The sequence below is a fragment of the Rhinopithecus bieti genome, unplaced genomic scaffold, assembly GCF_001698545.2.
Source record: "Rhinopithecus bieti isolate Rb0 unplaced genomic scaffold, ASM169854v2 scaffold_32955, whole genome shotgun sequence".
Lineage (NCBI taxonomy): Eukaryota > Metazoa > Chordata > Mammalia > Primates > Cercopithecidae > Rhinopithecus > Rhinopithecus bieti.
In genome coordinates, this window is record NW_016814423.1 from 1,970,985 (window position 1) to 1,996,626 (window position 25,642).

General features: G+C 40.4%; 1 protein-coding gene across 1 annotated transcript in view; it reads left to right on the forward strand.

The window, feature by feature from the left end:
- Positions 1 to 23,525, forward strand: part of VWA8 (von Willebrand factor A domain containing 8) — a 384,129-nt gene extending 360,604 nt beyond the window's left edge. Inside the window, exons 41-45 of the mRNA XM_017850208.1 lie at positions 1,954 to 2,079; positions 5,058 to 5,216; positions 16,772 to 16,870; positions 19,661 to 19,899; positions 22,057 to 23,525. Coding sequence (XP_017705697.1) covers positions 1,954 to 2,079; positions 5,058 to 5,216; positions 16,772 to 16,870; positions 19,661 to 19,899; positions 22,057 to 22,165 — 732 coding nt within the window. The 3' untranslated portion in view covers positions 22,166 to 23,525. The remainder of the gene's footprint in view (positions 1 to 1,953; positions 2,080 to 5,057; positions 5,217 to 16,771; positions 16,871 to 19,660; positions 19,900 to 22,056) is intronic.
- The last annotated feature ends 2,117 nt before the right edge of the window (positions 23,526 to 25,642 follow it).

A 25,642-nucleotide genomic window follows, 5' to 3' on the forward strand; every position in this document is an offset into this window, starting at 1 on the left:
TTGGAAAATCAATGCTTCATGATGACAGTGGCCCAGCCAATAAGTAACATGTTATACAATGTCATTCCAGTTCTAATCCTGCATATCTTTTAAACCCGGCTCAAGAATCCAAGTTCCATGCCACTTTAATGGCTGCTAACCACTGCCACCATGTTCTCTTTTACTTTCTGCAGTGTTGGTTTTCCCACTCCAGACTAGTCTGTGAGAGTCTGTCCTCATCTATGAAAGCCATTAGAACCCAGTGCTCTGCAGCTTGGTATCTCCAAGAGTTGTAGAATGTAAAGACTGAAGGTACACAGATGGTCATCCACAATAGCATTTCCCAGGATGAATTATCTGGGAAGCCTGAGGATTATCCACACCAGAGAACAGAAATGTTAGGAAAGAAGAGATAAGAGCTAAGTTCCAATCACTGGTGAAGTGAGGGAGTCTGAAAAGGACTGTGCTGTGTGGTTAAGCTTGTCTGTCTGATTCATGGACAGACCAGTAGGAAGGGGGATTCTAGAAAACTGTGCACATTCCTTCCTGTTGCCACCCATAACTGGGTATCTGATCAAGTTTTACCTGATAGCAGTGCTCCAGAGTGACCCACTTTCCTGAGAGATCATGGGATTCTTGCCAAGAACATAATCTGGAAAGAACATTTTCCCAAGGGTCGCATGCCTGGTAGTTCTTAGAATTAATCACCCACCAGAATTAATAATCTGTATGCTGGTGATATTTGCATTAATATATGGGTATTCCAAAATGGTAATTTTGCCCCTGTGTCCAGCAAGGGTATCAGGAACAAGAAAACAATACATACTCTAATACCCAGAGTTATATTGTGTGGCGCTTCTTTGTGTAATGTGGCTTTCTTAGTGGCTTTGTATTTCCAATGACAGTGCTATCATATAGCCACCTCCCATGAAACACTGATGGAAGCATGCTTAACTTAAAGTGGACTTCGTTGTCCACTTTAGCGTTTCATCCACTAGCAATAAATAATAGTACCAGCTAACATAGCTCACCAGGCCCTTTCTTAGCTGATTCCAAGTAAGATTTTATTAATCTTTACAATAGCTTACTAAAGTAGAGACTAGTGTTATATTCATTTTAGAGATGAAGAAACAGAGATGCAGACAGGTCAAGTAATTTGCCTCAGATCAGATATTGAACAGTGGTGAAAGAACAGTTAGAACCAGGCGGACGCTGGAACACATGATCTTAACTACTACTTTAGTTTGCGTACATAAAAACATCTTAGCTATTCTTCCCACTCATTAATGTAAATATAGTCATTGGCTGTACTAAGCATATGCCTTGATTGGAATACTATAATTCTTTATCAGTTTACTACCGTAAAATTAGCCAACTGGCATAATTGTAAGTTATTGTAGCAAAGTATTATGTGGAAAAACATGTAGAAGAGTAATGCAGAAGATTTCTGAAGATAGATACCAGAAAGACTTGTGGGGTACAAATGTTCACATACTATTGTTTTCAGCTATTTCCATTTGCACACTAAATCACAGAGAACTTGAGTAACAAACTCTTTTCCACAAGGTAGAATTCTAAAGGTCATGTTTTCTCTGGGCTTACAGACAGTGTTAACAAGTTCAAGCTGATTATTTTAACTAATAAACTTTTGAGAAGCACTGTGACAGAAAATCCATAAGAAATGCATCCCTATTATTTTATTTTCAGATATTGAACATCTCTCCAGGGACTCATTTGCATACCACCTTTCATTCGTTTTATTGTTCCATATGTTGAAATAATTAAAACAGACAAAGGGCATTTCTTTGTCAGGAGAGCAGAAACCAGTTCATTTATACGACTGTGTTCATGCAGAACCGTCACTTACTGAAAAGATCCCAGGTGTGTTTCCTGTTATTCATGCACAAAGTGTGTCAGAGACCCTGCAGAACTAATTAAAATAAGGCTTTGTGTGTGTGTGTGTGTCTTTTGTAGGCTAAAGGTAAAGAAAGACAGTGGCTAAGACATCAAGCTACTGGGGAACTAGATGACGCCAAGATCATCGATGGGCTGACTGGAGAAAAAGCCATCTACAAACGTCGGGGTGACCTGGAGCCACAAGTAAGTCATGGTGAACTGCTAGCCTCAGCTCTGCATAGTCTAGCCCTCTTTACAGAAACTTGCTTTCTTGGGTCATGTCAAAATATCACAAACCCTGAATATGGCAACCAAGGAAAGCATTATGTGAAAAAAAAAAAAAAAAAAGAAGAAGAAGAAGAAAAACTCCATAAATTTTATACCATTTATCATTCAACTCAAGGTCCCAGCAAGAAACATAAGGCATGCTCAAATTAGGTAATTTAAGAAACAGTCAATACAAAGACTATTTACAAAAATAAGGGTGGGGTTTAGGAAAATCAAAAATAAACAGTGCAGTAACCCAGGGATAGCAATAGCGGGGATCTAACTCACCCTGAGGTCTAAAAGGGCAGAATGAGAGAGCAGTTCCTGGAACCTGGAGAAGGTGGTTGATGGAGTGGTGACCTTCAGCAGAAGGGGAGCCAGTCCATGGGCGACAGCAGAGAGGGGGCCAAGGGAACAAATACCCCACCCTCACCCCCTGACCTCCACCAGTGCCTCCCAAGAACAGAACCCACCGGAAGTCAGCAGCCAGGAAGCCGGCTGATGTGGTTGTAGGGGCCAAGGGAAAATTTCCCCTTCACCCTCTGAAGGTTCTCTGAAAATCACCTCACAAAAGGCACATTAATAGGAGAGGAGGCATACAAATGTATTAATGTGCACTGGGGTGAAACCCAGGGTGAGTCCCCCTCCACACAGTGAGGTACGGATGCTTATGTACCCTTCTTCTTAAGGGAAAAGGAGATGGAGAAGTGTAGAGAAGTGTAGATGATTTTACGGGGATAGTAAATGGTTTTAGGGCAATTCAGTGAGCTTGAAGGACACACAGTGACCTGGGACGGAGTCTTTTGGGCCCACAGAGCAATGGTGTGTGACAGAAGTCTGTCCAGGTGTGTTGACAGACTTCAGCCTTTCTTCCTGTGATACGAGTTCAGTTGATGAAAACTCAGGGAAGGGCCCAGAGTAATCGTTTTCTTCTTGGGAGCTCTGAACTTTAGACAGTTGAAGAAACTTCAGAGAACAACTTATCCGGTGCTTTGTGGGGAGAGAGAGGAAGGTCAGAGAGACCTTGATGATGCCTCTTCAGTTCAGCATGTCCAAGCACCATATTTAGAGGGTATCGATTTCTGAGCCCCAACACGGATTGTCCATACAGATCAACTCCCGGGACACAGAGCAGGTGCCCTGGAGGGGAAACTGAAGACACCCGGTGTGTCTGTTCAGCCTAGAGAAACCTTCGAGTGAAAACAATAAAACAACCTTGGTGATTTTCTACTGTTCTCTTACTTTAAATATCAGTGTCCATCATATAACTGAAAAAAAATACAGAAAATAAGAAAGTCTCCCTTAAGTAACTATAATTGTAGTATGTAAAGTTTTAGACAGCCATAAATTTAAAATATTTGCAATGTAATCGCAAAACAAAATGGTGACAGGATGAAATATTGAGTGTCTTGGTGAGTTCTGTGATCCCCTGTATTCCTGAGTAACCAGAATTGCTGAGTAGCCACTGAGAGCTGGGGGTGCAGGGACTGGTAGGGGGAAGGGAGAGTCACTCCTTTTAAATATTTATTTAGAGAGGATCTGGTGGTGATTTGGGGAGTTCTTATTTCTGTATCATTGGTATGAGTCAACAGCTGCTTTCTTTACTGAATCATTGTGGTCAACAATTGTGTTTGGATACATCTGAAATTGTGAGTAGTCATGGAAGCATATGTGTAAGTGTCCTTAATTTGGGCAGACTCAACAAGTTTTTAAGAAATATGTTGAATTTGCCTCAAACCATTACACTCTCAATACCCACCGTGTTTTCTTGAAATTACTAACTCTGCTCATTATTTTTTATACATGTCAGCAAATATTTAATAACAGAATAATCTGGAATTTTTCTTCTTCCTTTTTTTTTTTTTTCTTCCTAGAGACAGGGTCTTGCTCTGTTGCCCAGGCTTTAGTGCAGTGGCACAATCATAGCTCACTACAGCCTCAAACTATTGGGCTCAAGTGATCCTCTCAGCTTACCCAGCTGAGTAGCTGGGAATACAGGCACATAGCACCACCCTAGCTGATTTGTGTGTTTTTTGTAGAGATGAGTTCTTGCTGTGTTGCCCAGGCTGCTATTGAACCTCTGGCCAAGCAGTTCTCCCACCTTGGCCTCCCAGAGCACTGGAATTACAGGCATGAGTCCCTGCATGCAGCCACCTTCTTTTTTCTTGTCAGCAAAACTAACAAACTTTTTTTTAAATCTGCAAATTGGCAGTTGTGGGTCTAAAATCAAACTTAATCTTGTAATCTTAATGGACAGTTGTTTCTAGATAGCAATTTGATGCCACTTTTATGCTTTCAAACTGCCAAGAAAAGAAAAGCACTAATTCAGTAATGTGGAAGGAAGAGAAGATGTGTGGCTTACTAAACACAAAAGTCGTTTTTAAAATCTTTTCATTCATTTCCTTGCCAGACCCCCATCACATAACTTTGTTTTAGGAATCTGACATTATTTGTGGCCTATGTGGAGAGTGGTTTTCAGGTCACTACTCGACACGTACAAGTAAAATTGATATGGGCTTCCCTCCAAAATAACACAAACTCTCGCTAGAGTTACTGACTCTGAGGCATGAAGTGAAAATGACATGTCATTCCAGATTATTAAGTCACCGTATTATTTTTAAGGCATCAACCTAAATAAGTCAACTTTACTAGAGTGAGCTTTGAAAGGACTATATTCCAAAGGAAAATATTTTCCATGTGGCCCCAACCATTAGCACAAGTCTGAAATTCTGTTTACTGCAATACAACCCATAGATACCTTGCTACCTGCTAGGACAGCCTTGTGCAGGGCTGAGCCTATGGCTGGTCTGCCCATCTTGGGGCTGGCATACCGGGGCTTCTATGAGATCCCCAAGACAGCCACCAGGGGAAGTTTGCCAGTTCACAAATGGCTTTTCTGTTATTCCTTCCCTCAGCTTGGCAGCCCACAACAGAAACCCAAGCGTCTGCGCCTGGTGGTAGATGTGTCTGGTAGCATGTACCGTTTCAACAGAATGGATGGCCGGCTTGAGCGTACAATGGAGGCTGTGTGTATGGTCATGGAAGCCTTCGAGAACTATGAGGAGAAGTTCAAGGTAATGACATGAACTAAGAATAATGAGAGGCATAATTGACCACGATGATGGATAGGTAGATTTAAACTCCATCCAGAGTGAATGAAAATCTTCGTCCTCTCACCAGCTCTTTCATCAGTGCAGAGAAAGTGAAGCTTTTGTTTTATCTGAAGGAGTAATTGTAAAATAATGGCATAATTTAAAAGACTGATTACTACAGAAGAAATGCTGCAGCCATGATGTTAGAAAAAAATGAGCTGCTTAGAAGCAAAAGTCTGTTCCCAGACTCCTCAGAGTCTCCTGTCCTTATCCCAATTCCCCATACCCACCCACTCTTGCCCCATCACTAGCCAAGCAGCCTTCCAAAGTTGGAGTCTACCCTGAAAGCTTCACTATCACGTTCCATTTCCGTGTGGGCAAGGGTTATACAGTCACTGGTGTCTCCCCAGCTAACAATGACGATGATTATCCCAGGAGAAAAGCAGCCTTCCATTTCAACTATTTCCGTTTTGGTATTCTTAGTTTGCGCTACACCCTCCATTTCAGAAGTTTGAGCATGGAGAAGGGATCCCCAGTGCTGCCGTGTTACTGCTTGATATGAGCCTATTAATCCTCTCTTAATCAGCTGCAGAGAGCACCTGCACTTCTGGCCCTTACCAGAGCAAACAACCTTGAATTCAGTCACCTGCCATGTAATTATTATCAAAAGTTCAATCAGGAGAAATGCTGTATGTGCAGACATGCGTGAAGGACACACAGTCCATAGACAGACTAGATTTCATTACAGATCAAACATGTCCTTCAGAAATGGGGGATCTTAGATTGCTATTAGGCTTGACATCACACATGCACCTCAGGATTGCTTCCCTGAGTTGTGTCTCTGTGTTATGAGGTACGCAACAAGAAACAGATTGATGAAACCCATCACTTCATTTACTTTAGGCCTATTATTCAGGATACTGCCCCCCTGAATTTCCCAGGGCCCCTTGTGTGAAGCTCTACATGAGGAATTCCTTTTAGAATTAAGTGGAAGAAGGGCAGCTTCAGCTAATGAATGCTGTGGGTTGCCGGACAAGTACAGGACATGAATACAAATAAGACATGGACCTTCACCGTGGGGAGCAGCTTTGTTTCCCTTGAAGAACTGAAATGTGTCTCCCCTTGTGATTAGTGAAAGCCATGGAGCCGCTTAAGATTCCCTCTTGGTTTTGGTTGCCAGGAAGCTCAGAGCCAAAATCAAAGACCAGCTATGACAACTTTGTTATGTCTCATGGCTTGCAGACCAGTGTTCAGCTCTTTCCTTTTCTTCACCCTTGCTCCCTTCAGATATAAGTTTTCCTTGATTTTTTTATGCTTTATGTGTTTATAGAAAATGTTTATTTTAAAATATTTTAGGTCCTTTCTAGTATGAGATAGATTCTAGCTCTTAAATCACTTGGACCACTGATGACTAAAGAATAGTTAGACATCTATTGTATCAGCATAAATACCCATATCATACCTAATGTTTTAAAACCTTTGAGTGTTGCCAATATTTGGATCAGTCCATTTTCCTGTTTTATGGATCTTGAATTTCAGTGTTCCTCAGCTCTCTTTGAGCTATAGGGAGGTTTTGTTTTGTTTTGTTTTGTTTCTAGATAGCATCTCGCTCTGTCACCCAGGCTGGAATGCAATGGCGCGATCTCGGCTCACTGCATCCCCTGCCTCCCAGGTTCAAGCGATTCTTCTGCTTCAGCCTCCTGAGTAGCTGGGATTACAGGTGCCCGCCACCACGCCCGGCTATTTTTGTATTTTTAGTAGAGACAGGGCTTCACCATGTTGGTCAGGCTGATCTCAAACTCCTGACCTCATGATCTGCCCATCTCAGCCTCCCAAAGTGCTGGGATTACAGGTGTGAGCCACCGCGCCTGGCCCTACAGGGAGATTTTAAACCAATGTAGACCATAGCAAATATACCATTAAAATTGGCAGATTTGTAGTTAGCTTGAATAACATCTCCTGTTAGAAATAGGATGTCTCCACTTTTGAGAGCAGAACTGCTCTGACATGTGAAACTACCTCTCCCAAGTTTTTAGAAAGAAAATTCATTAGGAATTAACCAACAAATTGGTTGACACAGCTCCCTCCCCAGGACTGGGTAAAGGATGAGACAGGGAAGAAGGTGGCAAAGCTACTGGTGTTCAGGGAGCCGTTCCGATGCCTCCAGGGAGGTGGTATGATTGTCACACAGCAGACTGAGTATTTCATTGCATCTCATGCAGCCGAGTGTATAGAAAGATCTCCATTTATTCAGTTCTCACTTATAAAAGTGTATAATATGGAAGAACTATTAATGAAACAAGACTTGTCACACACACAAAAGGAACAATATCAAGGAAATGAGCATTTCACAAGATGTTGTTTCATTTGTTTCATTGACAGTTACAAACCAAACTGTTGCCATATGACCAGCTGGATGTCAGTTAAATTCAGTGAAATTACAGACATTACCTGAGCACTTCCTAAGAGTAGAGCACTCTGCTGGGTAGCCCAGTGAGGGAGATGATGAAAACTACTCACTCTGATAGAAGGTTCAGTGAGCAATGTGCGAGCAGAGCGTGCTTCTTCACACATGCCTCTGTGGGTATCATCCCTAAAACAGTGTTTTGCTAATACGCTCTTCAGTTGCCACAATAGTGTAAAGAATTTCTTTTTTTTTTTTTTTTTTTTTTTTGAGACGGAGTCTTGCTCTTGCTCTGCCACCCAGGCTGGAGTGCAAGTGCAGTGGCCGGCTCTCAGCTCACTGCAAGCTCCGCCTCCCGGGTTCACGCCATTCTCCTGTCTCAGCTCCCGAGAGCTGGGACTACAGGCGCCCGCCTCGATCGCTCCGGCTAGTTTTTGTATTTTTTAGTAGAGACGGAGGTTTCACCGTATTAGCCAGGATGGTCTCGATTCCCTGACCTCATTGATCCGCCGTCTCGGCCTCCCAAAGTGCTGGGATTACAGGGGCTGAGGCCACCGCGCCGGCCTAAGGGAATTTCCTGTCTTTATCAGGCACAACCACGGATATATTGAGAAGACAACCATAGTAACATCTGACTGAAAAATCCAAGTGAAATTGTAGCAAGACACCGAGATAAAATCAATTTGTCAGGACTTGAAGTCATTGTTTATGCCATTAAATTCTTAACAGGAAGCACATTAATGGTTTTAGTCCCATCGCATTCACTACAGTTACATTAGAGCCTTATTTAAAACCATAGAAAGTCTTAAGAAACCAGTGTATTAAAATCTTTCCAACCAAAGGAAGAGACCTTAAAACATCACAAAACAGGCTCTTTGAGCCTCTGTCAGAAAAATTGATACCTGGGTGAGTGTCTGGAGGGACAAGGTGGACCCAGCAAGGCGTACGAGTCCTGTTCCTGCAAACTCCTGATCGTGTCCACAGACTTTAGAACTGGGATCACCTCGGAGGCCATTTGCTCCACCATCCTCATTCCACAGACGCAGGTGGATTTTCCCTGCAGTCAGAAGGCTAGCAGGAGATGGTAGCATAGAGCCCAGGACTCTTACTTGTTTTCCCTTTTTATGTTTGGTTTCATTTTTAAACTTTCTCCTTTAGTTCCCAACTTTTAATTTGAAAATTTTAAACCTACAAAAAGGTTGAAAGAAAAGTAAAACCCCTGTGCCCTCAGTTAGGGTCACCAGTTGTTACCGTTTTGCCTCACTTGCTGTGTTTCTCTCCACATATTTACAGTACTCTCTACCCCTCCCCCAAATCATTTGAAAAGTAAATTATAAGCCGCATAATGCTTTTCCTCTAAATGCTTCGTTATGTCTCCTAAGAGTAAGGACATTCTCTAATACAACTTCAATACCATTATCATGCCTAAGAAAATTATCAGTAATCCCATACTGTCTTATAATATCCAACTCAAATTCAATTTTATCATTTGTCCCAAAAGTATCTTTTATAATTGTCCCCTCTCCCTGCTGTCCACCTAGGAGCCAAAGTTCACACCATACTTTGCCTCTTTTAGTCTGGAACAGCCACTTCCCCTACCACAGCATTTTTTTGCTTTTCATGACAGTCACTCTCATGACCCTCTCATGAGGGTCCAGGCCAGTTGTCTTATAGATTCTTTTTTTTTTTTTTTTTTTTTGAGACAGAGGCTTGCTCTGTCGCCCAGGCTGGAGTGTAGTGGCGTGATCTCGGCTCACTGCAGCCTCCACCTCCCAGGTTCAAGCGATTTTTCTGCCTCAGCTTCCTGAGTAGCTGGGACTATAGGCGTGTGCCACCACGCCCAGCTAATTTTTGTATTTTTGGTAAAGACAGTGGTTTCACCATATTGGCCAGGCTGGTCTCAAACTCCTGACCTCATGTTCCGCCCACCTTGGCCTCCCAAAGTGCTGGGATTATAGGCGTGAGCCACCGTGCCCAGCCCTAGACAGTTTCTTATACTGGATTTTCTGGTTGCTTTCTCATGGTGCCATTTAACTTGTCCCAATATCCCCTGTATTTTCAAAACTCCTAATAGGCCTTCTCTCCATATGGGACTTTGTATCATCTTCCTACCAGCCCTGCCAACGTGTCTGAGATCTAAGTACCCACAAGCCACCCAATCTCTGCTAGGGCTCCCCAGGCCAATGTGCAGGGCAGGAAGGAGGTAGGATGGAGCTCCTTACATTCTATAAGAGTTATTTCTATTTATAATTACAGTTGTCCCTTGGTATCTATGAGGGATTGGATCCACGATCCCTCTCATATACTAAAACCTGTGGATGCTGAAATCTTCCAGTTGGCCTTCCTCTCCATGGGCTCCACATCTACATATACAAAGGGCTGACTATAAATGTTTGGGGATATATGGGTGATTGGTGCACACAGCCCAAAGTTTAAGAGGTATAAAAGGAGGAAGAGTGAAGAGTGAGCCACTGCCTACGCCCTCTCAGCTCCCAGCTCCTCTCTCCAGTACAACCACTTTTAGTGGAATTATCAGTCTCTTCTCAGAGATATTTGATGTACATACATTCAGTGCCTGTGTACCATGCATTCTGTTCTGTATCCTTATGTTATATGATCATGTTCAACTGAATACTTTCATTTTCTCATTTGTAAAAGGCATAAAGGGAATAGGAATAACTAACAGAAGAATTTAATGTACTCAGAAAATAGAAAATTATGCATGAACAAAAGACAGTTTGAGGAGCTCCTAGAGAAAAATGTATATTCCATAGCCCAGAATGGCATCACACATGGGGTCATTAGGAATTCGGCAGTGTGATCTGAGACTCCCCAGCCCCAGTTCCAGACAGTTCTTAATGTTGTCTTCCTGCAGTTTTCCCTCCGTTGTAAAGGTGTCTAGTCTGTATTTGCTTTGAAACCTTCAGAAGCCGCTGGCCTGGTCTATGATCCAGGCTCTCCTCATCTCTCTTGGCGTCTGCTTTGTGTTTTGCTTGGCTTGAGTGCAGCTCCTGAGCCGTGGGTCATTACAGTCTAGGTCCCGGAGGCTCATCTGGAGTCAGCCTCCATTTTTTATTCCACATTATCATGACCTGTGCCAAACCACAGGGACGCTAGAGCAAGAATTACTGAGGAGGAAAGGTAATTCAGTGGCAAGACACATCTCTAAGCCATTTGGAGTGTTTAAAGTTTCTCATAATTGCTCTACCAACTGAATTCAGCTGTTCCCAGGTATAGCCTTCACAGTAAGTCACTGAAAACTAGCACTTCATTTGCTTATGATCAGCATAAGCTCCTCTACTCTTGTAGTCAGCCTCATTCCTGGTGTTCACGCGGTGCTTCAAATTAAAGTGAAAAGTAGAATCGTACTGTTTGTGTGAGCTGTTGTCTTTTCATCAAGAAGCATTTTTTTTCCTTAACCTTCATTCCAATTTGTTCCTCATGCTTTCTCCAGGCCCCTGGGAATGTTTTCACTGTAATCTTGAAATAGACCTCCTTTTCAAAGGCTCTTAATGGCTTAATTTTGTTTTTCAAAGTACTCAATAATACCAAAGTTAGGTAACTATTTCTCCACTAAGCACTCAAATAGTGGGTCCGGAAAAGAGATGTATTTCATTATTCAGAAGTTGTACTTTGGGGAAAAAAACGAAACTCAAACTTACTGTTTCTGTGAAGGCATATAAACCATATTCTAGGGAGTGGTTTTCTCACAGTGTAACAAGAACCTTTGAAGGATTGGGGGTGGATGGGGGCAGTGAGTAGGCAGCACTTGTTGCCCCATCCCCCTCCATCCCCAGTTCAACTACAGCAATTTCACATGTATAGGTAGTGCATGATGTTTCATCAGCTGGGCTTTTGTGCAGTATTTCATTTGAAGGAAGGTTCCACTGCTAGCAAACTTTTAAAGGAAAGGAAGAATTAGAAAGCCATTGTGGGAGGGATTATGTACTGGATTATTTCTCACAGGCTCTGAGGGCTTTCTTTCCGGAAAAGGTGCCACTGACCCTCGGATTTAAATGACTCACTCCTCCCTTGACAGAAGAAAACAAGGCATTAGTTCCTAAAACTAAGAGAAGCAAGCTTTTTCATCACAATTCTTAAACATACCATTAAGTTTATATAGAATTTGGGAGGGTAGGAATGGCCTTGGAAATTATTTTCAGCAACCCTTTTTTTTTTTCTTTTTTACAGAAGAGAAAACAAAGATTCAAAGAAGTTCAATGCTTTGCCCTAGGTCACACAGTTACAGTGCAAAGCCAGCACTTCTGACTTCCGCTTCAGGCCTCTTAGTTGATGTTTCATCCCTGTTTCTTATAGCCATTTTATTTCTGTTCAATTTGGTTTTTTTAAACTGTAATTCAGGAGCAAGTGTATCATTTATGTAAGGTACTCTGTCTTCTCCTACCCTTGGCACCCGTCCAAGGGAGGTATAATGGACAAACTTTTCTCAAAGATACCTTGGTCAGAAAGGTTGAGTTAACTCCCAGGAGGAAATGGAAACATATGACTCACAAATCAGCAGCTGCCAGGGAAATTTCTTCTATCAAGAACTTAATTCAGTATCTGTAATTAACCTCTTTCCAGTACCTCAGGAGTGTTTCACAGGTTTGGAAATGGAGACCAGTCATCCTATCAGTTTAGGCTGCGAATAAATTCTTATTGCTACATGGAGATTAGACCAAAGGAGGTTGTACATACTTTTCTGAGTCCATTCAAACAAGAATTCAGAATTGATTCAATTGTGCATGTAGAAATTGGCCAACCCAACCATTCAAAAACTTAAGTAGAGATGGGAGGGGAGAGTAGCTGAGGAAGTAGTTATTTCTCTGTAGTAAAAACACTGGGCCGGGCACAGTGGCTCATGCCTATAATCCCAGCACTTTGGGAAGCCAAGGCGGGTTTATTGCTTGAGCCCAGGAGTTCAAAACCAGCGTGTGCCATGTAGCGAGACCCTGTCTCTAAAAAAAAAAAAAAAAAAAAAAATACAAAAATTAGCCAGGTGTGGCAGCGTATGCCTGTGGTCCCAGCTACTTGGGAGGCTGAAATTAGAGGATTGATTGAGCCCGGGAGGTTGAGGCTGCAGTGAGCTGTGATCACACCAGTGCATTCCAGCCTGGGCAATGAGCAAGACCCTGTCTCCAAAGAAAACCAAAAAATGAAAACAAACAACCAAAATGGATTTAGTGTCAGAAAACCTGGAGTTTAACCAACACTAGATCTATGACCTTAAGAAAGTCTGTTAGTCTCTCTAAGAATCAATTTCTGCATTTGTGACATAAGGATAACACTTACCCCAAAGCTTGTAGAGAAAATAAAAATGAGATGAGATATATGGAAGCCCTTTGTAAACTGTAACAAACAGTAAAGTCAGTAAGTGTATTGTCCTATCCTTTCAACGACCCTGGGAGGTGGTAAGACAGATATTACCCCATGTTGTCAGAGAGGTTAAGTGATTTACAAGCCTACAGTGTTAGAGACTTTCTAAGCCATCATTGTTTACAAGGTAGAAACAACGTTTAGAGAGGTTAAGTGATTTTCTCTAAGTCAAAAAGCTTGTTAACGTCAGAGCCAAGTCTAGAATCCTTGACCTTTCAGGACATTGTTCTTTTCACGTTGACTTACATGATATGAAGAAAGGTTAGCCAGCTAATGCTATAGGTTACTAGCTAACTAACACTAGGGTTCCACTGGCATTTCTCTTGACTTTAGTGGCACCATCTGAGAATGGTGTATTTATATTTCTAGAAGGACATGAGAATTTTACACCTAGTAGTTTTAATAAATAGCCTTAGATGATTGTCTCGTACCTACTTACAATGTGGCTGCATAATAAAGCATAGCCTCTCCTAAAGCCAGCAAATGGCCGTTTGTCCTATAGAAATTTACACATAAATCTTATTCATAGAATTGCTAATAGCACTTTGTCCTAAGCATTCTAAACATTATAAATCATCATTCTTATTTGATGATAAACCACATCTTTGACCAAAATGTCAGCATTTGTTTTTATTTGTTGCACTTCTCTCTAAATGAACAACACTTCCGAAAGAAAATATAGCAAAGGGGCATTTAAACAGATTTCTAAAGCAAAAAAGTATTTAAATTTGTCCTCTGCAGTTGAGGCTTTTCTTTACTACTGTGGCTTAATATTTATGTTAAATGCTAAACATGAGACTGCACAGGGTTTTCAGGGATGCTCTGAAAAGTGGAGAAATCATGATCATAAAAATTTTGAGCTCAGAAAAAATTCTGATGTAAATGTTAGGCGGTTTGATAATGACAGTGAGGATCTTGTCTATTGACTCCTGTGGCTCCTCCATGGCAGCAGGCTCAAGGCCCCATCAAGTTGGATTTCACAATCATCACCGAAACCAGATCGGGTGAATGGCAGATTTAGGAGTTAGAGAATGGAAATGAATGAGAGTAGGCATCTTTTCCATTAACTCACACAATTTTCAGGATTAGGAAATCACTGTTTGTAAACCATGTTGGAATCCTTGGATAGCAGATAATAGATAATTTTGATGGAGAAGTATTGCTGGTAATGGAAGCTTAATATAATCTGCAGTAACGCCAGGGAATGGTCCACATTTGGATGTACTTTAGATTCTTCACAAGCATTTTATTGACTTTGGGCACAGAATAATCCTCAAATCCATCTGGAAGATGAGAAACCAGGGCCTGCAAACTATTTTATAAGCTCCATCCTGTCGCTTAGGTGTCTTCTCATACCTTTGCGGTACTCACCAGGCACAGAAAAAGGCTGGTCTTTCTGCGAGTAGCACTTTCCTTACCACAAATAAAGAAGAGATGAGAAAGAAAAAAGAGAAAAAAAAAAGAAAGGGAAGAAGGAAGAAAAGAAGCATACAACCCACCTTTCTTTGTCTCATTTGCCTAGAATAGTATATTTTTTTTCTCCTGGGCATATATTTCAGTGGTAGATAGATATATCAGTCGCTCAATCAAATGATAGATGGATGGTTGCTAAAGTATTTCTGAAGGTTTTAATCAGCTCGCATCTTGTTTTAATAAAGCCCAGCTAAAAACTGTATTTGTTGACTGCTCTTTGACCAGTTACATTGACCATGTGACAGACCATATGATCAAAGATTTCTATAGTCTCATTCACTGTCATCTAATTTGAAAGAACTCTAGCCACCAGTTAAAAGGGAGGGAAGAGTCAAACACATTCATAGCCCTCTTACCTCAGCCCACTATAAGAAACCTAGTTCCTATGTCAGGAAACCGATCTTATTCCCTCATGTGTAAGATCCTGTTTAACAGATTACTTCACCAGCCCATAATGAAAGCAACCTGCCTGGCACCTTCTCAGAACTTTCCACTCTTGACTGCAAACAGTTCCTGCCATGACCATTGTCAAATCAGTCAGGGCCTCCCTGGAGTGTGCTTGCATGGAAGGATTATGCAAGCTCTCTCCGTATCTGTGCCAATCCTACCACTGAACCCATGGATGACCTTAGTCAAGCCTATGCTGAAGCCAGAAATTTCCTATCCTGAGCAATTTCTAACAGCTGAGCTGCTTTTAGTTTCAGTTTTTATTTGGTACCTTTTCACTCTATTGATAGCAAACTACACTAAGAATGATTTTTTTTCTTATATGGAATGTGTTACATCATTAGAAATCATTTATTGTCAACCTTTTTAATGCATTGATAAATTTCCTTCACTATTCTTTTATATTTAAACCAGGCACAGAATAATCTCCCACCATCTCACCCCCACCCATGGCCCCACTCTGGCCCTCTTCTGACCATGGCCCTCACATGAGGCAAGGTGTCTATGGGGCCAAAGGGCCTTTAAAACCTATTTCTAGATCATGCTCCTGGTACCTGGGATCCGCAACTATCCTCATCAAATGACCCCAAGCCGACTTTCAGGTCCTGTTTGGGCCTCTTTCCTAAGTCCATCTTCCTAGGACAGACTGGCCAATTGTGTGAGCACCCCAAGGTCTGAGAGGTGGGCAAGGGGTAACTGTTGGTTATGATGGAGTGATGGAATGTGGATGTGAGCACTGGGTGTCCACACACATGCATTTGAGGTACCTTATGGGGTGGGACAGAGCCAGCTATGAAAAGAGAAGGGCATGGGCTATGGGCTAGGGGCCAGTACAGCCCATGTGACCGTGTTCTAGCACAGAACTTCCAGGAACCCAAGTATTTGAAATTTGGCCCTGGCTTTCCAGGTTATTATAACGTATATTTTATCAAAGTAGGAGGACAGAACGTATTTTATTTAACAGTTGGTAGCTTGATGTGTAGCTTTTACATATTTAGACATACATGGGCCTCCATTTATTCCCTCCTGGGGATACCTGTTAGGTCTTCACCCCTAGGCACATCTCTCTCCTAGGGCACAAGTTCAGCTATCTATAATGGGACTCATCTTCCCCAGGAAACCCTTCTTCTGACTTCCTATTTTTGCATAATAACAATTGCAACCAAATTTTTTCTGTTTCTTTCCATTTAGAGCACAGCAGTTTCAGTGATGTTCTGGATTATTGTTTGTCAGCTAGCAGGGCCTCACCACCATTTATCCCATGATTGCTAAGGGGGGAGAATGCATTCCAGCTTCAAACAGCTTATTTGTAGAAGAATGTAGCCCACATGCAAAGGGAAAGCTTCTTATTGCCCCAACTTGATTACAAACTCTCTTACAGCATTTGTGCAGTAAACATGCTAGGCACCTCTTAGATTCTAGAAATTCAAAGAGAAGTAAGCTGTGGCCTCACCTTCAAATAACTCACCATTTTAAAGGAAGCATACATGAAAAGAAATAACCGCATTGCTCTACAACACCTAGAGTATGTGCAACTCAAAGTTGGAGGGAACTACCTCACCCCAATTATAGTTTATCTCAGATCCCAGAATTTTTTTCCAGACTCTGTGAAAGGCTTGCACCTGACTCCCCACTCTAGCCTTTCTCAGTAGACAGGAGTTTCTCGTGTATATAGTGAGACTAGGGAATTAAACACACATCTGTCTCACTGCATTTCTTTATGGCCATATGTTGAGCAACTTTGGACAATAACAGTTCAAAGAGTTGAACATTAAAGAGCTAATGACTATTCTTTTGTGGAGAAAAGTTTATAACTTTCTGGTTCTCTTGCATGTAGTATGACATCGTTGGACACTCTGGAGATGGCTACAACATTGGCCTGGTTCCAATTCATAAAATCCCCAAGGACAATAAGCAAAGACTAGAAATTCTGAAGGTAAATGTATTTTATTGCCTCTGTATTATGAAAGCTTCTATCAAATTAGGTAAAGACTAAAAAGATTCATTGAAGAAACAGTAGATATACAGCAAAGAAAAAAACTATTTCACAAACATTCAAGCGTTGAACTGAGAAAACACCCATCATGCCTAAAATCCTTTTCTCCACCATATAAAATTTAAAATTTGTTCCCTACATATTTTTAGGGCACTTGGTATTAGATTGGGATTCTACAACCTGGGCTCCCTTGTATGTCCTATACAGCTCTTCTCAGGCCCTACATGTGCAGTAGAAGGAAAAGAATGACCCCTTTTTAAATTTGTTTGTTTATTTCAATAGTTTTTGGGGTACAGGTGGTTTTTGGTTATATGGACGAGTTCTTTAGTGGTGAATTTTGAGATAGTGTACCTGTCACCCGAGCAGTGTACTCTGTACCCCGGATGTAGTCTTTTATCCCTCACCCCCCTGAGAACCTCCCCAACCTTAGTCCCCAGAGTCCATTATATCACTCTTATGTCTTTGTGTCCTCATAGCTTAGCTCCCACCTGTAAGTGAGAACATACAGTATTTGGTTTTCCATTCCTGAGTTACTTCACTTAGAATAATGGCCTCCAGCTCCATCCAAATTGCTGCAAATGCCATTATTTTATTCAGTTTTATGGCTGAGTAGTATTCCACAGTGTATATATACCACATTTTCTTTATCACTCATTGGTTGACAGACACTTAGGTTGGTTCCACATCATTGCAATTGCTAATTGTGCTGCTATAAACATGTGTGTGCCTGTGTCTTTTTCATATTAATATAATGACTTCTTTTCCTTTGGGTAGATACTCATTAATGGGATTGCCAGATTGAATGGTAGACCTGCTTTGGTTCTTTTAAGGCCTCTCCATACTGTTTTCCACAGTGGTTGTACTAATTTACATTCCCACCAGCAGTGTAAATGTTTGCTTTTCACCACATCCACGCCAACATCTATTAATTTTTGACCTTTTAATTTTGGCCATTCTTGCAGGTGTAAGATACCACCGTATCTCATTATGGTTTTAATTTGCATTTCCCTGATTATTAGTGATATTGAACATTTTTTCATGTTTGTTATCTGTTTGTATACCTTCTTTTGAGAAATAACTATTCACATCCTCTGCCGATTTTTTGATGGGATTATTTGTTTTTTTCTGGCTGATTAGTTTGAGTTCCTCATAGATTCTGGATACTAGTATTTTGTCAGATACATAGTTTGTGAAGATTTTCTCCCACTCTGTGGGTTGTCTGTTTACTCTGCTGATTATTTCTTTTGCTGTGCGAAGGTTTTTAGTTTAATTAGGTCCCATTTATTAATTTTTGGTTTTGTTGCATTTGCTTTTGGGGTCTTAGTCATGAATTGTTTGCCTAAGCCAATGTCCAGAAGAGTTTTCCCAATGTTATCTTCTAACATTTTTATGGTTTCAGGTCTAAGATTTAAGTCTTTGATTCATCTTGAGTTGATTTTGTATAAGTTGATTTGTATGAGAGGTGGTTGTACTAATTTACATTCCCACCAGCAGTGTTTCATTCTTCTGCATGTGGCTTGCCAGCTTTCCCAGCAACATTTATTGAATAGGGTGTCCTTTCCTCAGTTTATGTTTTTGTGTGCTTTGTCAAAGATCAATTAACTGTAAGTATTTGGCTTTATTTCTGGGTTCTCTATTCTGTCTCATTGGTCTACGTGCCTATTTTTATACCAGTACCATGCTGTTTTGGTAACTGTATAGCCTTAGTATAATTTAAAGCTCTGTAATGTGATGCCTCCAGATTTGTTGCTTTTGCTTAGTATTGCTTTGGCTATCTGGGCTCTTTTTTGGTTCCACATGAATTTTAGGATTGTTTTTTCTAGTTCTTTGAAAAACAATGATGGTATTTTGATGGGAATTACACTGAACCTGTTGATTGCTTTGGGCAGTGTGGTCATTTTCACAATATTGATTCTCCTCATCTATGAACATTGGATGTGTTTCCATTTGTTTGTGTATCTGTGATTTCTTTCATCAGTGTTTTGTAGTTTTTCTTGTAGAGCTCTTTTACTTCCTTAGTTAAGTATATTCCTAGGGTTTTGTGTGTGTGCAACTATTGTAAAAGAGATTGAGTTCTTGACTTGATTCTCAGCTTGGTCATTGTTGGCATATAGCAGTGTTACTGATTTGTGTATATTGATTTTGTAGCCTGAGACTTTACTGAATTCATTTATCAGATTTTAGGGTTTTCTAGATATACAATCATATCATTGGTGAGCAGAATGACCGCTTTTAGAGTGCTCTCTGTCCCCAGTTTTATGTATAATTGATTTCACACAATTAAGCCTGCAATAGAAAAATACATATCACGATTATAAGTAAATTTCCTCCATCGTTATTGATATGAGTACAATGTTTTTAGTATTATAACTTTGTTTATTGGAAACTCAACTCATTCCTTATTTTCCTTCTGTGTCATCTGCATCCTCCAATGTGATACCAAGTTTAATATTTTCTTATGTTTTCTCACTTTAAGTGGAAGCCTGCATTTTAAAACTAAGTGCCCACTGTGATAGTTTTGGAATGATTCCTATATCTAATGAAATTCTAAGCCAGATACAAATATCACTGTATACTGTTGTCACTCAAATATGCAAATTAAATAGAACTATCTTAGAACGTGGATAATAATTGGTATGTATGCATGCTCATGGTCAATAGAAAAATAATCATCTTTGTTTAAAAAGAAGTTTCTCACCATGGCTTTTGTGCAACTTCTCTTACCTCCAGACAATGCATGCCCACTCTCAGTTCTGCATGAGTGGGGACCACACGTTAGAAGGGACAGAACATGCCATCAAGGAAATTGTCAAAGAAGAAGCTGATGAGTACTTTGTCATAGTCTTGAGTGATGCAAATCTGTCACGATATGGAATACATCCTGCTAAGTTTGCTCAAATCCTCACAAGTGACCCTCAAGTAAATGCTTTTGCCATTTTTATTGGCTCTTTAGGTGATCAAGCAACGAGGTAAGTGTCATCTGAGCATACAGAAAAGGGCAGGTACAGAGATACTGAATAGCTAATACATGCTGTTTTATAGGCTTAGCACCATGAGGGACAGTGAGGCAGATGGAGGAAAAACAGAAACTAGAGTTGCTAGCCTCGAGGGGTTTATAATCTAGTGGAGGGGATATGTTCTAGCTTTTGTTTGAATGAACAATAATAATTTTTAATTAATTATTTTTTAGTTTATATTTAAACCAATAATAAATCATTGACACATTGATTTGTCACTAATAAATTGGGTACTATTTTATACATTTGCCACTTTATATCAAGGTGCTAAGCTCAGGCTAATCATTTTGTGTTCAAATCATATTAAAAATCATGAACATCTATTTTCCTAGCATAGGAGATAATGTGTGTGCATGTGTGTGTATGTCTATACATATGTAGACATATATACACACACATGTATTATATCCCCATAGAGACATCGCCTACATATATGCATGCCTGTGTATATATAGACACACTCACATATATCCCTTCTTACTGCTGGAGAGACAAGGCAGGTGAAACACTTGGCGACAACGTAAGATAATATACATATAGTTAGATACTACACTGAATATACTGAATATTCAATAGAGAATCTTATGATCAGACAATAAATACCAGTGGGTATGATCTGAAAGGAGAGATCTGGAAACACTTTCATAACTCGACACACTAACATTTATCTTTTTGAATTACAAACAGAAAGAACTCATGGTTTTTCTGTGTTTAAAATACCTGTAAGAAACACAAAACACCAGTGAAAGTAAATCTTAAAAAAAAAAAAATCCCTGCCTAAAGCACAAAGGGCCTACTTTTTTGTTATTCCACCCCTTTTACTTGTCATACTCTATGATTGGAAATGTTTTAGTATCCAAAGTGCTAGCATCTTTTTCTCTTTCTATTCCCTTTGCTTGCTGCAAGGCTGCAGAGTGAGGTTGAGAACAGACTTAATACCATGTAGTTACAGTCATTTGATGACATGACTTTGCATTCTTCGTAGTTTTTACAAGTTAGTGCTTTGCATCTTTTAGAACCTCCACATCCTCAAACACAAACTGTGCCTTTTCCACCCAGATTTTCCTCAGCATCAGCCCACTATTAGGCAGACAACAAGCTCAACAAATGCTAGTTGAGATGAAATGGCTATTTTGTCTTTCTAGTGAACAGATCCTGTTCGAATACTTAAGAAAGCACAATAATACCCTTGTGGTTTCCTAGGGAAATGGTCCAACATCCACTGGCAAAAGATATGTTGCAGAATTAGCTGGCTTACCAGGCATGCCAAATATACAATACTACACAGGATGGTTGAATTTTATTAAATGTCATTCCAAAGCCAGACTTCCTGGCACAGTGAAAGGAGGCGTTCTTTTGAAGAGAACTGTGTCTTACAGTTTTGTTGCCTTCAAAATGGCCTTTTGTTCCAAATGATAAATTAGTATTTAAAAAATTATCGTAACTTCAATGACAAGTTATTTTTAAGGATAATTCAAATCAAAACCCATTATAAGTTTTTTAAAATTTACTTAAAAATGAGTTGGAAAAAATTTCATAAGCCTGTATAACCTCAGTGTCATTGAAGCAATAATTGGACAATCCAGATCACATTTCACATTGTGTGATGTGGACCAAAAAAAAGAGAGAGAGAGGCAAAGAAAGAGAGAAAGAACCACTCAGGGTTTGCCTCAGCAGCGTTTTTAGAGGCCTGTTTTCTAAGGAAGGAAAAGCATTAGAAATACAGCATGAGGTCAACATATTGACTAGACCCAGGAGGTGAGATGATCCCAGATGAATCCGTAGGGCTCTGTTCTACCAAGAGAATATGAAATACCAAGAAATGGCAGTAAAGAAAGGAAGAAAAGTTTTTCTTTTCAAATTCGCCAACTTTCTCACTGAAAAGACCTTCCTTTCAGTTCCCTGCTTTCGCTGTGTCTTTCCTTGTTGCTCTTCCAAGCCTTTCATTGCTTAATGACAACTAATTCAGTGGTAGGCAGAGAGCAAGGTATGAGAAAGTAAAAACTTCCTGTCCTAAGAAACCATTAGGAGGCTGTGGTTTGCCAGGGCAGGGGGTGGAAGGGAGAGCCATTTACAGGGGTAACTTCCTTTCCCTTTCCATCCTGGCAGGTTGCAGAGAACTTTACCAGCTGGTCGGTCTTTCGTTGCCATGGATACCAAGGACATCCCTCAGATTTTACAACAGATCTTCACCTCCACCATGTTGTCGAATGTCTAAGAAGTGCCCTTCATCACCCTGATGACAGCAGGATTTGAAATAAGACAGGAATAAAGAGTATTCTGAAAAAGAGATACAGATGAAGTGAACCCATGCAGTGACTGGATGATTCCGGCATTCCTGGGTCTTCCTACACTTGCTCAGTAATGAGAATTCAGAAAAGCAGCCAGAAGGAGGCTTGAACATGGAAAGATACTCCACTGATGAGTTCAGAAGCTCAAGTTAGTTGGCCCGTACTTTATCAAAGGTTGGGGTTAGAGGAAGGTGGTTTTGAGAACTATGTGTTTAGTCTATTTCCAAAAACCTGAGGGGGAAAAATACTTTGCTTTTGCCTTAACACATCATCTGGTCACCTAAGATAAGAAAAGCGACCCCATCAAGCCAAGCCTTTGGTGTCACATTCTGACATAAGATGCAAAACCCACCAAAATGCTCCTATCCAATAATTATTTTTATTTTCTCCCTGCTCTGTATTGACCAGAAAACAATGATTTTATAATATTTAACCCACCAAAAAGTCGCTCCAATAGCAATATTTTATGAAAGGTTGGCTGTTCTCAATAATTTCATTTTCTTGGCCAAAGTCAAAAGGAATCAAAAAATCCTTGGAGTGCTTGCCTTTCCATGTGACTTTTAAAAGGCTCTTAAATAATAAAGAGCAAATGTCCTCTTCTTCTTGCTGCTAGAGTGGGAGGAGAAAGATGTCTTGCCTTAAAAGTTTACTGTTTCTTCTGTTCTTCTAGCATCCTCAAAAAATTCACAGTACTCCATTTTGAGGTGCAAACTGTAATGCTCAAAATAATAAATGTTTATAAGAAAATTCTCTATTGAGAACATTCATACAAAAATTACCTAAAGCAAAGTAAAAAAAGTAAAATCAAGGTGGTATATTTGAAGTGAATGGTGACTGGAGATTTCTTTAGCTGTAACAAGCAAACAAAAAGAAAGAAAACAACTTTTTTTAAAGCGTCATTCTTTTTTCTGTCAAAATGTACCTTATTCCCACACACTCTTGGACTGACCTTTGTTTTATCAATAGGCTCAATATCACTTTGTTTAAAATCAAATGCTTCAGCAGAAGTCATTCTCTCTTCAACCGTATAATGTAAAAACTCCTCTTCACAATTGATTGCAAAATCAGAAACTTTAGGGCACCAGTGAATTGAAAAACCTGGTCTTAAGTTGGAAAACTAATCTTATTAATAATATTATCCTGTCCATCCATATATTTTGAAATTGTACAGGTCCATAATTTCATTTTAATTAATTATAGGAGAGAAGAGAAGATAATACCCATTTGTTCCATCACCCCCTCTCCCTGTCATTAACTATTAAATAAATAAAAGCAATGTGCTTTCCAGTGCAGTACTACCTGGTGAGTTTGCATGGTTTTCTTGTTGCTCTAGTCAGACGCCTGCCCCATGTATTGAACCATTCAATGATGCGAACAATTTCAATCTGGTATGTCTCTTTAAAAATGTAATTGCATTCCAATAGTCATCACAACAGCAGCTGGCATTTACTGATTATTTACTGTGAACCAGGTATATGCTAAGTGATTTCATACATTATTTCATTCTTCTTCACAACGATGCATGTAACAGAGGTATTTTTGACCTTATTTTACAGATAAAGAAAGTGAGGCTTAGAGAACTTAGGTCACTTTCCCAAGATTCTTGTTACTAGACCTTTCACTAACTATTCATGGTACCATTAACATCCTCATTTTACAAGTAAAGAAACTGAGGCTTAGAGAAGTTCAAGAAAATAGGCCACGCTCACAGCCAGGCAGGGGCAAAGCTGGGCCTCCAGCCTCCAGGCCCCTTAATGCCTGTGCGTCCCTCAGTCCCACGCCTCTTGCTGCGTCTCACAAATGTACATGTCACACTCCTGCTGCCTTTTTCTCTTCCTTCCAGTGTGGCTTCTCTTCTTGTACCCTGTCCACATTCACAGGGCTCTCTTCCTCTCCCTTTCCTCAGAAAGTATATCTGCCCATATTCGAGCACTCAGAGGTGTGGGGACCAAGGACATGGGACACTGTCAGGGGAACACTTCTAACTGCTCCTTTCTTGCTAGGCACAGCAGCGATCTGAGGAAGTGCCCTTCCAAGTGGCAGCTTAACCCCAAGGAATGCCCCTTAGCTAGCGGGTCACTGCCCCTGAAAGCCTTTGGAAGTGGAATCCAAGGGAGATTAAAGGAACAGCCAACCTTTTAACAAATCCTCCCCATGCATAACTACCTGAGGAAGCAGAAGCCATTTTTTTTTTTTGACATGGAAAGAATGTTCGCAAGTAATTTAATTTACCTTTCTCAACCAGCCAGACATCTTCTGCAATTGTTATTGTTTTAAAAAGCACAGAACTCCTGGCTTTTCTGATTTCTGAAGGGGAAGGATGATGGGGAAGGGGAATTGAGACTGAGAAAATGAAGAGCTTATTTTCACTTCTTGCAATACCTAAGAAGTGTGTGCATTTATTATTAAATGTACTTAATTATAGACCACTCCAAGCTGTTCCCAGGCCCTTCTTAGGGCCAGGACATTATAATAAATGCATTGTGTGCCTCAGGGGGTTCCATTGAAAGGCATCTAACCCCTGTCTCCTTAGTAAGCACATGTAATGCTGAGAAGGTTCATTGTTCCCGTGAGCAGCCAGGAGGAATGAATGCCGTGAATAGCTGCAGTATATGATGCATATTCCCCCTAGAATCCTTTGTGTGCCCGACAAAATGACCTCATCACAGATGGGGAGGCTCAGCACAGCCATAAGAAGTGGATCAGAGGGGGAGTACTTGAAGGGAACCCATCAGATGTTTGGAATGAACCACTTAATTCTTTCTACTACACTCTTTCCTGTGAACTGTCAGAGGAGGAGAAATCCATCAATGCAGGCAAGATTTTCTCTAAACAAACTCTTGGGCTTTGAAAGCCGTTTGGAAGTGGTTTTCAGTAGACAGCATTGTCATTGTTTTTGAAAGCCCAACCCTGGAGGCTTCCACCCTCCCTCCACCTGGCTCCTTCCTGTGCCTGTCAGATCAGGCAAAATTAAATTTCTAAGTGAATAAAGCTGGGAGAAACAGACAAGGGGAACAAGAGGAATAGTGGCTTATTTGTTGCATTTCGATTTGCTTCCAATGATTACAATTATAAGAGATATTCCACAAATTCTAAGCCAGCCTTTCCTGCCTGGACAACTTGTTTCTGGAATTACGTCTTAGGAATAATCAAATGTTGACTTATATTTAATACATTGTACATAGCTTTTTAATCTTATAAAGAAATAAAATGTCCACTTTTATCATTTTTTTACAACCAGTGACATAAATAGCTTTTAAAAATACTTAAGTCCAATTTCTGGTCAGGATTATATCATAAGGTTCTTTTTCCTTTTTTTCTTCTTCTTTTTTTTTTTTTTTTTTGAGATAGGACCTTGCTCTGTCACTCAGGCTGGAATGCAGTGGCACAATCATAGCTCACTG